General features: G+C 41.4%; 1 protein-coding gene across 1 annotated transcript in view; it reads left to right on the forward strand.

Annotated features, from left to right (window-relative positions):
• Nucleotides 1–12115, forward strand: part of LOC127353125 (uncharacterized) — a 54114-nt gene extending 41999 nt beyond the window's left edge. Inside the window, exons 14-17 of the mRNA XM_051382136.1 lie at nt 2–175; nt 3449–3622; nt 10399–10445; nt 10638–12115. Coding sequence (XP_051238096.1) covers nt 2–175; nt 3449–3622; nt 10399–10445; nt 10638–11182 — 940 coding nt within the window. The 3' untranslated portion in view covers nt 11183–12115. The remainder of the gene's footprint in view (nt 1; nt 176–3448; nt 3623–10398; nt 10446–10637) is intronic.
• Nucleotides 12116–15895: the final 3780 nt, after the last annotated feature.

The following is a 15895-nucleotide window of genomic DNA, read 5'->3' on the forward strand; positions in this document are numbered from 1 at the left end:
GGTTGAATGTCTGTAATCTGTCAGAGAGAAGTTGTGAAGCTCTGTCTGTAGGTCTCAGCTCCCAGTCCTCTAGTCTGAGAGAGCTGGACCTGAGTAACAACGACCTGCAGAATTCAGGAGTGAAGCTGCTGTCTGCAGGACTGAAGAGTTCACATTGTAAACTGGAGACTCTCAGGTCAGGATTCAGCTTCAACAGATTCAAATGTTGCTTGACACAGGTTAATATCTGTTAAAAAAAAGGAATGACTGTCTTTGAGAATTTAATTCAATGTTCCTGACGACAAATTTTACTGATGGTTAGGGATGGGAATTGTTAAGAATTTAACGATTCCAATTCCATTATTGATATTGCTTATCGATCCGATTCCTTATCGATTCTCATTGGGTGAGGGAATAAGTACAACTTTGTTTGTTTGTACTGACTCGCTTTAATATCTGATCAGATATCACTGCGGTTAGCTCTGTGTTGTGACGTGCTACGGTAAGCGTACTGACTCATTTCCGGTTTACTTCCTGCTCTGTGTACACTGTTTGGTGCTGTAGCTCTGTCAGTGAACGCTAAATATAAATTTGTTTTACTCGTTACAGCGGTTATTTTCCCGCTTAACATTTAAATGTAGACTAGCTCTACCTAAGCACTCGGAGTTACTCTTCTTTTAGCGACTTTTCGCTATTTTCAAAGTTTTTCATACACGCTAGCTTCAGTAACATTAGCAGTTAGCTATGGCTTCTCCCTCTCCCTCTCCTCTGTCCTGCTCAGTGTGCCAGATGTTCAGTTATGCCTCTGCCTCCTTTAAAGATAATGGTACACGTATTAAGTGTAGTTTATTTACTGCACTGGAGGCGAGGCTTAGTGAGTTAAAGGAACGGTACCGCACCACGGAGATATCTTTAGCCGCTATAGTTAGCCAGCCCCCAGTAGCCGGTAGTTCCCGAGCAGCCGGGAAGACAGGGAGGGTGAATGAGCGAAGGAAGACTAAAACGGCGAAGCCCACAGTTCATCATCAACCTATTCACGTTTCTAATACATTTTCCCCACTCAGCGACACACCCACTGAGGAACCAACTCTGATTATTGGCAGCTCCATAGTCAGAAACGTGAGGTTAGAGAAGCCAGCGGCCATAGTTAAATGTATCCCTGGGGCCAGAGCGGGCGACATTGAATCATATTTAAAACTGCTGGCTAAAGATAATCGTAAATATGGTAAGATTGTTATCCACGTCGGCGGTAATGACACCCGCACGAGTACTGACAGGAACTAGAAAAAGAGATCTCTCCTGTACTAGCTTCTCTGCATTGGCTCCCTGTAAAAAGTAGAATAGAATTTAAAATCTTCCTCCTCACCTTTAAAGCTCTTCATGGTCAGGCCCCTTCATATCTTAAAGAGCTCATAGTACCCTATTACACCACTAGAACACTACGTTCTCTGAATGCTGGGCTACTTGTGGTTCCTATAGTCTCTAAAAGTAGAACAGGAGCCAGAGCCTTCAGCTACCAAGCTCATTCAAGAGTAGGCTTAAGACATTCCTCTTTGATAAAGCTTATAGTTAGGGCTGGATCAGGTGGGTCCTGAACCATCCCTTAGTTATGCTGCTATAGGCCTAGTATCGGGGGATTTTCCATGGAGCACTGAGATCTTCCCTTCCTCTCTCTTTCTGCACTCATTCATGTTCCGTTAATGCATGTTACTAACTTCACTTCTTCCCAGGAGTTCTTGTGCTTTCTCGTCTCGCAGGTTCTTATCGATCCTGGTGGAGCCTCCTGCCATGGTCCTGCTAGATTGCCATAGCCAATACTGTTGTTGCTGTGCACCTGTCTGTCTGTCTCTCTCTCGCACTCTCTCTCTCTGTGTCTCTCTCTCTTTCTCTCTCTCTCTCTGTCTCACCCCAACTGGTCGAGACAGACGACCACCCACCTAGAGCCGAAGGATCTGTCCTAGGTTTCTGCCTTTTAACAGGCAGTGTTTTCTTGCCCTTGTCTCCAAGGTCTTGCTCATGGTGGTACTGCTGGGTCTCTGTAATTAATGTTTTAAAGAGTTCGGTCTAGACCTGCTCTATTTGAAAAGTGTCCTGAGATAACTTATGTTATGAATTGGTGCTATAAATACAAAATTGAATTGAATTGAATTGAATCAGAAGACACAGCACAGAGTATACACAAATTATGTGTGGCAACCTCAGAACAAACCTCAAAGTAGGTGAGCTACTTCTCAAAGTAAAGTCCAGGGACCCATAGCCTAGGACAGTGTTTCTCAACCAGTATGCCATGGCATGCTAGTGTGTGCCTTGAAAGATTATCAAGAGTGCCTTAGGATTAGGAAATTGTTAATTTTCACATTCATTTAACATACCACATACAGTCAGGTCCATAAATATAAGGACATCGACACAATTCTAATCTTTTTGGCTCTATACACCACCACAATGGATTTGAAATGAAACAAACAAGATGTGCTTTAACTGCAGACTTTCAGCTTTAATTTGAGGGTATTTACATCCAAATCAGGTGAACGGTGTAGGAATTACAACAGTTTGTATATGTGCCTCCCACTTTTTAAGGGACCAAAATTAATGGGACAATTGGCTGCTCAGCTGTTCCATGGCCAGGTGTGTGTTATTCCCTCATTATCCCATTTACAAGGAGCAGATAAAAGGGCTAGAGTTCATTTCAAGTGTGCTATTTGCATTTGGAATCTGTTGCTGTCAACTCTCAATATGAGATCCAAAGAGCTGTCACTATCAGTGAAGCAAGCCATCATTAGGCTGAAAAATCAAAACAAACCCATCAGAGAGATAGCAAAAACATTAGGTGTGGCCAAATCAAATGTTTGGACATTCTTAAAAAGAAAGAATGCACCGGTGAGCTCAGCAAAACCAAAAGACCCGGAAGACAACTGTGGTGGATGACAGGCTGATATGCAAATGTTGAAATGTTTTTGCTTTGTGTCTGTTATGTGAAAAGGGATTCCTTTATCTTTGAGCATTCTTTGAAGAGTGGCTACAGTCCATTTGGAAAAGTAAAGGCTGGCTGTCAAGGGTCTTGCCTAAGTGTGTTGATGCTGTGACCAGCTTCTTTTACCGCACACACCCACACTTACTCTCTCCCTACGAATTATTAATTTCTCTAACTTGGGACATATATTCAGCCCTGCCCTCTACTCCATAACCATTTGAAAGTGGAACCAAATGAAGTGTGAGCACATTTGTAAACACAGACAAACAATATAATATAAAGTCTATAATGAGTATGCTTTGTCCTCAAATACAAACAATGTATTTATACATATTAAAATCACTTTTCAAGCAAGCTGATTAATTTCAATGCAGTGGACTGATGATAAAATGTAACATTAGACTAGCTTTAATCTGTGAATTTATACTGGAAAGGAAGGAATATATGAAAATGTATGAAATATCATAGTGTTTGCATGTCTCTGTCTGTCTCCAGGCTGTCAGGCTGTATGATCACAGAGGAAGGCTGTACTTCTCTGGCCTCAGCTCTGAGATCCAACCCCTCCCATCTGAGAGAGCTAGACCTGAACTACAATCATCCAGGAGACTCAGGAGTGAAGCTGCTGTCTGCTGGACTAGAGGATCCACACTGGAGACTTGACACTCTCAGGTATGAACAGACAATCAGAGCTCACACAGTGTTTCTGTCATGCTGACTATCTGAGGACTGTTCATAGTCTATTCCAGCTGATGGCGCACCGAGGTTCATACTTGGCATTAACATGTCTTGGGGTTTCTCAAGATGACAGATAACAGATGGCCCACATTACTTAGCTTTGCACCACAACATAATTGTTTCAGTTATTTTTAGTCCCTGATATATCTGTCTGGTGGTTTTGCATCAGGCATAGTGATAGTTAATTTACAGTGATCCCAGTTTGATCATTGAGCCACTAGGTGTGGCTGTTCTTGCTTGTGACAGTGACGTGCTACTTACCGTAGCACGTCACTGTCACACGGTCACAGCGTACTGACTCATGTCCGGTTTACTTCCTGCTCTGTGTACACTGTTTGTTGCTGTAGCTCTGTCAGTGAACGCTAAATATAAATTTGTTTGACTCGTTACAGCGGTTATTTTCCAGCTTAACGATTAAACGTAGACTAGTTCTACCTAAGCACTTGGAGTTACTCCTTCTTTTAGCGACTTTTCGCTATTTTCAAAAGTTTTCACTGACGATAGCTTCATAGCACCACAGAGATATCTTTAGCCGCTATAGTTAGCCAGCCCCCAGTAGTCCGACCGAAGGTAGCTTCTGCTAGCCGTCCCCTGGTAGTTCCCCCGGTAGACCCCGAGCAGCCGGGAAGACAGGGAGGCTGGGTGACTGAACGGAGTCAGAATAAAACGCCGAAGCCCACAGTTCACCACCAACCCATTCATGTTTCTAATACATTTTCCCCACTCAGCGACACACCCGCTGAGGAACCAACTCTGATTATTGGCAGCTCCATAGTCAGAAACGTGAAGTTAGCGAAGCCAGCGGCCATAGTTAAATGTATCCCTGGGGCCAGAGCGGGCGACATTAAATCATATTTAAAACTGCCGGCTAAAGATAAACATAAATACAGTAAGATTGTTATCCACGTCGGCGGTAATGACACCCGTTTACGCCAATCGGAGGTCACTAAAATTAATGTGGAGTCGGTGTGTAACTATGCTAAAACTATGTCGGACTCCGTAGTTTTCTCTGGACCCCTGCCCAATGTGACCAGGGATGACATGTATAGCCGCAAGTCAGACTTCCACCACTGGCTGTCGATGTGGTGTCCAGCAAACGATGTGGCCTTCATTGATTTTTGGGGAAAACCTGGTCTGGTTAGGAGAAACGGCATCCATCCCACTTTGGATGGAGCGGCTCTCTTATCTAGAAATATGGCGAAGTTTATTTCTAAAACCTAAGAGTCCAGAGTTGGGACCAGGAAGCAGAGCTGCTGTCTTACACACTTCTCTGCGCTTTCTTTAGAACAGTCACCCACCCAAAACCCTCATAGAGACTGTGTCTGTCCCCCGACCACCTAAATTATTTAAAGAAATAAAAACAAGAGGAGTTCAACATAAAAATCTAATAAAAATTAAAACCAACTCCTCAGTAGCACAAAATAAAAGAATGAAATGTGGACTGTTAAATATCAGGTCTCTGTCTTCAAAAGCTGTTTTAGTGAATGAATTAATATCAGATTATGATATTGATTTACTTTGTCTTACTGAGACCTGGTTGTCCCACGAGGAGTATGTTGCCTTAATGAATCCACCCCCCTCCCCCAGTCATATTAATACTCACCTTCCTCGAGGCACTGGCCGAGGAGGTGGAGTAGCAGCCATATATGATTTGAGCGTTTTAATGGACCCTAAACCTAAACTAAATTATAATTCATTTGAAAGCCTTGTTCTAAGTCTTTCTCACCCAAACTGGAAAACACTGCAGCCAGTTCTATTTGTTATAGTGTACCGCGCTCCTGGACCGTACTCTGATTTTATATCTGAATTCTCAGAGTTTTTATCAAGTTTAGTCCTTAAATCAGATAAAGTAATTATTGTAGGTGATTTTAATATTCATGTGGATGTTAACAATGACAGCCTTAGTAATGCATTTATATTAATAATAGACTCAATTGGCTTCTGTCAGAGTGTAAATAAATCAACTCATTGTTTTAATCACACTCTTGACCTTGTTTTATCATATGGCATTGATATTGAACATTTAATAGTCTTCCCACATAATCCTTTCCTATCTGACCATTATTTAATAACTTTTGAATTCATACTATTAGATTATAAGCCATTAGGCAAAACTTCCTACAGCAGATATCTATCTGACAGTGCTGTAGCTAAATTTAAGAAGGAGATTCCTTCAGTGTTTAATTCGACTTTTAACAGAGTCCTATAACATATAACTTTAGTCCGTCTGAAATTGATAATCTTGTTGATAGTGCTGCAGGCTCACTACGATCAACATTAGACTCTATCGCTCCTATAAAAAGGAAATTATTGAGACATGGGAGACTAGCACCGTGGTACAACCACCAAACCCACCAGTTAAAGCAGATGGCTAGGAAATCTGAAAGGAAATGGCGCTCTTCCAAATGATCAGAATATCGCTCAATTTGGCAAGATAATCTTAAAACTTATAGAAAGGCCCTCCGTAATGCCAGAGGAGCCTATTACTCAGCACTAATAGAAGAAAATAAGAATAACCCTAGGTTCCTCTTCAGCACTGTAGCCAGGCTGACAGAGAGTCACAGCTCTATTGAGCCACATATCCCCTTAAACTTAAGTAGCAATGACTTCATGAGCTTCTTCTATAATAAAATTATTACTATTAGAGAGAAAATTAATCACCAACTGCCATCAACAGTTATCAGTGGCTCTCCAAGTTCATGGACTTGTACTAATGTAAACTTCGATATATATTTAGGCTATTTTTCTGCTATCAATCTTCATCAGTTAACTTCAATCATTTCTTCATCGAAGCCATCAACCTGTCTATTAGACCCGATCCCAACTAGGCTGCTTAAAGAAGTTGTTCCCTTAATTGGCTCTTCTTTACTGGATATGATTAATCTTTCTTTATTATCAGGATATGTACCACAGTCCTTTAAAGTAGCTGTAATTAAACCCCTTCTTAAAAAGCCCACTCTTGACCCAGGGGTTTTAGCCAACTATAGACCGATTTCTAACCTCCCCTTCCTCTCTAAGATTCTGGAGAAAGTAGTCGCCAAAGAGTTGTGTGACTTTCTACATAACAATAGTTTATTTGAGGATTTTCAGTCAGGATTTAAAGTTCATCACAGCACAGAGACAGCTCTGGTTAAAGTTAGTAATGACCTTCTGATTGCTTTTGACAATGGACTTGTCTCTGTACTTGTATTATTAGATCTTAGTGCTGCATTTGACACCATTGACCATAATATTCTTTTACAGAGACTTGAGCATCAAATTGGCATTAAAGGAACCGCACTAAGCTGGTTTAAGTCATATTTATCAAATCGTTCGCAGTTTGTACATGTTAACGATGAATCTTCAATAAATACTACAGTTAGTCATGGAGTTCCACAAGGTTCTGTACTTGGACCAATACTATTTACTTTATATATGCTCTCTTTAGGCAACATTATTAGGAATCACTCCATTAACTCTCACTGTTATGCAGATGATACGCAGTTATATCTATCGATCAAGCCCAATGAAATTAATCAATTATCTAAGTTACAAACATGTCTTAAGGACATAAAATCCTGGATGAGTTGCAATTTTGTGATATTAAACTCAGAAAAAAACGGGGAAAAAAACCTTAGAGACTCACTGTCTAAAGATATAGTTACTCTAGATGGCATTACCTTGGCCTCTAGCACCACTGTCAGGAATCTTGGAGTTATCTTTGATCAGGATTTGTCATTTAACTCCCACATGAAGCAGACCTCCAGGACTGCCTTCTTTCATTTACGTAATATTAGAAAAATTAGACACATCCTATCACAGACAGATGCAGAAAAACTAATCCATGCATTTGTTACTTCAAGGCTGGATTACTGCAACTCTTTATTATCAGGTTGCCCCAATAAGTCCATTAAAACGCTCCAATTAATTCAGAACACTGCAGCACGAGTACTGACAGGAACTAGAAAAAGAGATCACATCTCTCCTGTAGTAGCTTCTCTGCATTGGCTCCCTGTAAAATGTAGAATAGAATTAAAAATCCTCCTCCTCACCTATAAAGCTCTTCATGGTCAGGCCCCTTCATATCTTAAAGAGCTCATAGTACCCTATTACCCCTCTAGAACACTGCGTTCTCTGAATGCTGGGCTACTTGTGGTTCCTATAGTCTCTAAAAGTAGAACAGGAGCCAGAGCCTTCAGTTACCAAGCTCCTCTCCTGTGGAACCAGATTCCAGTTGTGGTTCGGGAGGCAGACACCCTCTCCACATTCAAGAGTAGGCTTAAGACATTCCTCTTTGATAAAGCTTATAGTTAGGGCTGGATCAGGTGAGTCCTGAACCATCCCTTAGTTATGCTGCTATAGGCCTAGACTATCGGGGGATTTCCCATGGTGCACTGAGCTACTCTCTTCCTCTCTCTTTCTGCACTCATTCATGTCCCTTTAATGCATGTTACTAACTCCACTTCTTCCCCGGAGTTCTTGTGCTTTCTCGTCTCGCAGGTTCTCATGGATCCTGGTGGAGCCTCCTGCCATGGTCCTGCTTGACTGCCATTGCCAATACTGTTGTTGCTGTGCACCTGTCTGTCTGTCTGTCGCTCTCTCTCTCTCTCTCTCTCTCTCTCTCTCTCTCTCTCTCTCTCTCTCACCCCAACTGGTCGAGACAGACGACCGCCCACCTAGAGCCGGAGGATCTGTCCTAGGTTTCTGCCTTTTAACAGGCAGTTTTTCCTTGCCCTTGTCGCCAAGTGCTTGCTCATGGTGGTACTGTTGGGTGTCTGTAAATAATGTTATAAGGAGTTCGGTCGCTATACGAATTGGCGCTATACAAATAAAATTGAATTGAATTGAATTGAATCAGGTGAGTCCTGAACCATCCCTTAGTTATGCTGCTATAGGCCTAGACTATCGGGGGATTTCCCATGGTGCACTGAGCTCCTCTCTTCCTCTCTCTTTCTGCACTCCTTCATGTCCCATTAATGCATGTTACTAACTTCACTTCTTCCCCGGAGTTCTTGTGCTTTCTCGTCTCGCAGGTTCTTATCGATCCTGGTGGAGCCTCCTGCCATGGTCCTGCTAGATTGCCATAGCCAATACTGTTGTTGCTGTGCGTCTGTCTGTCTGTCTGTCTGTCTGTCTGTCTGTCTGTCTGTCTCTCTCTCTCTCTCTTACCCCAACTGGTCAAGGCAGACGACCACCCACCTACAGCTGAAGGATCTGTCCTAGGTTTCTGCCTTTTAACAGGCAGTTTTTCCTTGCCCTTGTTGCCAAGTGCTTGCTCATGGTGGTACTGTTGGGTGTCTGTAAATAATGTTATAAGGAGTTCGGTCTAGACCTGCTCTATTTGAAAAGTGTCCTGAGATAACTTCTGTTATGAATTGGCGCTATACAAATAGAATTGAATTGAATTGAATTGAACTGAATTTATATGAACATTGGTTAGTATTTTTTAGGTGTTCTGACACTATGCTGTAAAATAATAAGAAATCAAGCAAGAGCAAATGCACCGTGAGATCACCCAGCTTTCCACCAGGTGCTGGCGGTTGCTAGCAAGAGCAATGCACTTGACCCTGCCATTCATGGAGCGATTCAAGAAATTAAGAGATAAGATTTCAACATTGACGAAAAGCTGGAGGAGGAGCTGCAAAGGATGGCTGAACTTATCAATGACATCGAAAGCAGAGACAGGAAGAAAAATATATGTGATATCAAATAGTAGAAGGGTTGGAAGGATCCCAAACAACATTTTTTGAAAGCTGGCTACCTGATTGAGTTGTAATCTGCAACCACACCGCTAGATGCCACTAAATCCTAAACACTGGACCTTTAAAACTTATTTCGGTCAATTCTGTACACAAATTACGTGTCTGTCCCAGCTTCCGGGTCTGAAAAGTGAAACCAAAGCAGAAGTGTTTTAAAACCTGCATTCTATGTAAAGGCCAGCAGGGGGAGCTCCATTGGCTTCAATAACAAAGCGATCCCATTCACTCCAATGGAGAATGAGCTGACTTGGCACTTCATTTATGAGCTCAGTTAACAGTTTTTTAGGGTCTTAGTCACTAGATTAACATTTTCTTCCATACAGCATGGATGTTCATTTGGTAAATTATGGTCCCATTTAGAGTAAAATAGACGATAAAGCTGTGTATGCTTTTGGGGCGGGGCTACATTTTGATAGACAGCTCATTTTCATTAAGTCTGTCCAGCGCAACGCACAAAACTCAGGTCAACCTGTCAAACTAGGCAGTGCTGATCAAATACGAGGCAAGATTACGTTCCTGCGTTGCCTATTTATCACCTAAAATTGTTTCAGAAACATATTTTAGTGTACTGTTTCTGCGTTATACAAGATCGTGTCTGACCAAGGGAGCTGTCATTATTTCCGGCAACGGACAAGTCAAAACTGTGTAGTCATTGACAGCAGATCAGTAGTACATCACGTCCGCTGGCTCTGTTTAACTGTCACTCAAGGCTTCAAAAGAATACTCCACAAACCAATGGGTGATGTCACAATAAGTTCACACTTGGTCTGTTCGGAAGAAGGATCCTTTCTCTGTTGCTCTTTCTGAGGTTGCTCCAATTTTTTTGGCTTAATACTTTTAAATCCAAGACAAAATGTATGATAATGAGTAAATGCAGCTGTTTGTCTTAATGTTGGATCTGAGTGAAGGTTTACAGAGATCATTGATGAGGAAGCTTCTGAAGGTTCATTCTGACTTTGTTTCTTCCTCCAGGGTGGAACACTGTGGAGAACAGTGGCTGAAACCTGGTCTGAGGAAGTGTAAGTGTGTGTTCACTTTGATTCATGAAAACATGTTAAAGTAGTTTAAATCAAAAGCTTGTGTTTCTGCATTCAACTATTAGTTTGAAAGATGACAAGTTTTCACTTGACTCTGTTGACTGAAGACAAGAACCACAAGCGTCAGCGCCTCTAATAAACTGCTAATGTGTTGTATCTTGTTCTCTCCATCAGATTCCTGTGAACTCACAGTGGACACAAACACGGTGAACAGATTCCTCAAACTGTCTGACAACAACAGGAAGGTGACATTAGTGAAAGAAGAACAGCCATATCCTGATCATCCAGAGAGATTTGACTACTGGGAACAGCTGTTGTGTAGAAATGGTCTGACTGGTCGCTCTTACTGGGAGGTCGAGTGGAGAGTAGGGGTTCATATATCAGTGAGTTACAGAGGAATCAGAAGGAAAGGACTTAGTACTGACTGCTGGTTTGGAGGAAATAATCAGTCCTGGAGTCTTTTGTGCTCTGATGTTGATGGTTTTACTGTCTGTCACAATGACAGAAGAACCCGCCTCTCCTCCTCCTCCTCCTCTGTCTCTAACAGAGTAGCAGTGTATGTGGACTGTCCTGCTGGCACTCTGTCCTTCTACACAGTCTCCTCTGACACACTGATCCACCTCCACACCTTCGACACCACATTCACTGAACCTCTTTATCCTGGGTTTTGTTTCTGGTTGTTGTCATCTGGTTCCTCGGTGTCTCTGTGTTCACTGTAGGAGGAGGAGGCTCTTCCTTAGTAAAAAAAACACTCACTGCTGACAAACACAGACACACTCTTTTTTATAAGTCATACTCACTGAAAATGATGAGAAAACTTTTTTTTGTTGTTGGTGAATGGGCTGCATGTCCATGATTTGAAATACAGGGATTAATTAAGTAAGTAAATGTGTTTAACATACAAGGAATAGGTATATAGTAGGGATAGAGAGATTTACCGATTTGAATCGGTGGTCCGAGACAGATCTTTGCGATGCGAGTGCACCGGTAGCTTCAGTGTGCATCGGATACAACTGCAGGCTAAATGCGCAATGTATCTTTCTTTGCGTGTCTGCATCGGTAAAACCCATGGTTACATCGATTATTACATAGTTTATCTCCTCTGCACCCGTGTTTTCGAGGTGCCTCGAATGCACCATCACTATCTTTTTGGGTGGCACCGCAGACGCAGTTAGTGAGGGAAGCGACACAACAGGTGAAGAGGAGACACTTACATTTGTAAGCACTTGCAATTGTTTATTTTTGTTTAACTGTTATATTGTTGTATAAATCTCAATGATTTCTGCTCTCACTGCTCAGTTAGCCAACTAGAAGAGTGTTAAGCTCAAGCACATCAGTCTGGCAGGCAGTAGTATGGGCATTGCACTATGATGAAGTTATTTGCACAATACACATTGTTGATGTTGGGAAGTTTTATAAGTGTTTTGTAAAACATTGTGAAATTACAGACCGAGAACACTATTAGTAAAAGGACCTGAGAAAAGGACTGTTTTGTTTTTTTATTAAGAGGCCAAAAAGAAATTGCCCGAATACAATACATTAACTATTGTATAAGTAGAGAATGAGATTAAAAACACATGTAATGAAAGAAATATTTTTTGTTTATGATTTAGTGTTTATTAGGAATAAAACAATCCTCTGTCTGTACCATATTGAATTGCATCTTCTTTTTAAGTTGGATTTATTGGTTTGCTTTATAGAAAACAATCAAGTATCAAATACAGAAACCAGATGTGGGCTTGTAAATTCTTTGTATTGTGTTGAATCGTTTTGAATCGCATCATGAATCGTATCAAACCGAATCGCATTGTATAAAGTCAAATCGTTCTCAAATCATTAATGAATCGCATCGTATCGTGAACAGAGGTGAATCGTATCGCATCGTATCGGCAGGGGGCTCCACTGTATCGTTAATGTATCGTATCGCTGGCAGCGTATCGAGATGTGTATCGAATCGGCCTCAGTGGTGGGGATTCACATCCCTAGTATATATGTGCATACCAATAAACAGAGCAAATATGAAGGTGTACAGGGTGGGAGGGGTCAGCCACAATATTTCCTGCTCACTTCAGGGTCCTGGAGGTGAAGGGATGGTAGATTGCAGGCAAACAACTTCTCGCCAGAACAAATGATACGCTGCAGTCTGACCTCGTCCTTGGCAGTGGCAACAGTGTACCAGATGGTGATGGAAGAGGGGACGATGGGCATTGTCATTCTCTTTGGCAGGTTGAACGTTCTCGGACGGACAAACAGGAAACAGAATAATAGAATGAAGAGGTTGTAAACATAGATAAAATTGGATCCAGGATGGCGCCAAGCAACTTTTGGTCACATGACCCCCTGCCACACTAGATCCTTAATGTAAACGTCTTTATACTCCATGAAGGATTGGATGGAAAACCCTTCTTTTGAGACACCTCCCAACCCTTTGTGGAGAGTTTAAACTAACAGCTGCTGGAAAGTGGAGTGCATCTGTAGGTATATGCTAATCTATGCTAATAGCCATCTCTTTTTCTCTTTCCGGCTTTGAAGTTAAGCGTAGGAATGTGGACTTCTTGCATCAGAAAAAAATAGCTTGAGGCAGATGTGAGGCTCTCGCCCTGTAGCCTCAATGAACCACATTTCTTCCGGTGAACACAGCCGTGAACACAGCTGCTAATCTTTACTGGTATAAATAGCATGCTAATGTTTAATTCACCAGTCCAATCAGGGAATTGAATAAATTACATTTGCTTTTGCTTTTGCCAGTTTGAATGTAATAAACACTGAATTATATTTAATTACACTTGTACACTAAAAAATGTGTTTTTATTAAATAATGTTTCTCTGCTTTAATGATGTCTATTGCTTAAACTTTAACACAGATTACAGCCAAACACCACCTCTAATGTGAAAATCTTCAGGAGATCAGTTTGAATCTGCAGGCTCTGAGGGAAAGTTTAACACCTAAAACGTGTGTAGTTCAGTTAGTCGACTTTAACTGTCTGCTGAAATGAATTTCCTTTACTGCCACAAAAAGCCATAAATGCTACATATTTGTGCATCTTTTGGAACAAAAGTCCAACGGGCATTACCCTGAATATTGATTTGCTGACAGTCTGAAACAGACCAAAAATCAAACACTAACCTCTTTTACTACCTGCGCAAGAATCCCATCAAACAGTACGAAGAGAAAAATACTCAAATATAAGTTATAACTGTGTATAATTCAAAACCTAACAACACACAGGCCTTTCCATGGTCACGTTCTATAAACTATTTTATTCATTGAATTTACAGAAACTTTGCTATATCGTGATATTTATCGTAATCTGAATATGAAATGACCTATATTGGGATATGGGATGTCATATTGCATCTCTGCTCCACAGCTGATGAACATTTTTCGATTTTAGTGACCCCATGATCTTTCCCCTTGTGCCACCGTCAAGCTCCAGAAATATTAAAATCACCAGTATGTGATGTGTCATGTCCAACGCATTCTTCAAAACTACCAGTTAGTTTCACAGAGTTCAGTTTTGACCTGTTAAATCACAAATTTGCAGCTCAGATCTGGAGCCAGTTTTCCCCTCATGTCACTGCATCTCAAGCAACAGCAGTGGCCAAGTGAGAAAAGAGAGAACAAATAGCTGCAGCTTGAACGAACATCTGATGTCTCCTTGAACACACCACCAAGCGGGAGTCAGCAGCACCCAGTAATTGGGCTAATTTGATTCATCCATATGCATTTCCAGAACATCCTCATACGTTTTTAATGGGCTCTTCCCATAAAAAGCTTACCCTAGATAAAAGTTGGGTCATTGAGATCAGAGTGTGCACTTCTCTGCTGCGAGTATCCCTGCTTTTCTAAAAAACAGTCTGTATTGATGAGTGATCAACACTCGTAACACTGTGTTACAGTCATTTAAAGGTCCAGGGTGCAACTGTTAGGAGGACCTATTGTCTACATACATATGTCTATATAATATTAATGGGTATGTTTTCATTATTGTCAAATCACCTGAAAATCAGAGTCATTGTGTTTTCATTCACCATGTTGAACCGCCATGTTTCTACAGTAGCCCAGAATGGACAAACCGAACACTGGCTCTAGATAGGGATGTTTCCATTTGGGCGTGATTCATGTCAACTGTAGTTTTTTCCTCACTTTTGGAAGGGAGGATGAAGCGAGTGTTGTTGTTCTAGTAAATGTTTAAATATATCCACACCTCCCTGCTGCATGTCGAAGGGTCCTTGAGCAGTGAACCACAAAACGAATGTGAATGAATGAGTTAGTTTCTGTTTGCTGTTCACTGTGTGAATGTGTGTGAAAGGGTGACCGTGGCTGTAGTGTCAAAGTGCTTTGAGTGTTATAGTTACCGAATACAGTCATTTTACCATTTGTGGTGAGGAAGAAAGGAAAGAAGTCAATCAGACAGAGGAGATTTAAACTGATAGCAGCAGCGCTGACAGTAATAGTAGCACAAATGAGAGTAAAGGTTCCAATAGACCCAAAGGAACTGTAACAGTAATGAGTAGGAATAATAATAGTAACAGTAATACAATGAGCATTAGCAGTAATAGTGGTAGGAATATAATAAGTCCAGTAGACATTATTAAGTCTTTAGCTCACCGTATGTTGTCTAGTTTCTGGTCAAATTTGTCAGAAGTAGCACAGTTGCTAATACTCTGATGGTCGGGGTAGTAACAGTAGTAAAATCAACTTTAGCTGTAATGGGGATTTTACATGATGCACTAAGCTCCTCTCTCCCTCTCTTTCTGCACACTTTAATGTCCCATTAATGCAGATTACTAACTTCACAGAGCGAACATTGATTATCACCAGAGAACGTCTAATAAGGGGAGAAGTTCCACTCTCGGTAAACTTCCGGCTTCTGAACTGTTGCAGTTCCCCTCTGGCTCCATGTGAGGGCGCTCACAGGATGAGTGCAGAATGAATGGAGCTCTATGGAGCTATACCCTCAAAATCCACTTTTCTCAGGATATCATTATAATAAAGAAATGACACATTGCTGGGTGTTACATTTTTTAGAGTCACTTATTTGCTTTAAAAAGTCTTTTAAAATGTCAATGACGTCATACACATCGTACAGCCAGAGATACTGCTTTACGGCAAGCCTCGAGTCTCTTTGTGCTTCCGCGCTCTGCACTTCCTTTTCTCTCGAGGCATCGACAACACAGACATAACGATAGGCAGATAAAAGTACCAGCAACACAAAAAAAGTTGCTGTGTTAAAAAAAAGAACTCTGCTTTAACATTCAGGTCCCGCTTCGGATGCCACGATGCCATCAAGCGGGATCTCTGGTCGTAATCAGTCCTTCACTGACCAATCAGCGTTCATTAGCAGAATGCTAGCGTGTGATGGGCAACAACAACTCGTCCTGTAAGAAATCTAAAGGACATCAGAACTCGAACTGTTACCCATGTTGAA

The sequence above is a fragment of the Dicentrarchus labrax genome, unplaced genomic scaffold, assembly GCF_905237075.1.
Source record: "Dicentrarchus labrax unplaced genomic scaffold, dlabrax2021, whole genome shotgun sequence".
In the NCBI taxonomy this organism is placed as follows: Eukaryota; Metazoa; Chordata; class Actinopteri; family Moronidae; genus Dicentrarchus; species Dicentrarchus labrax.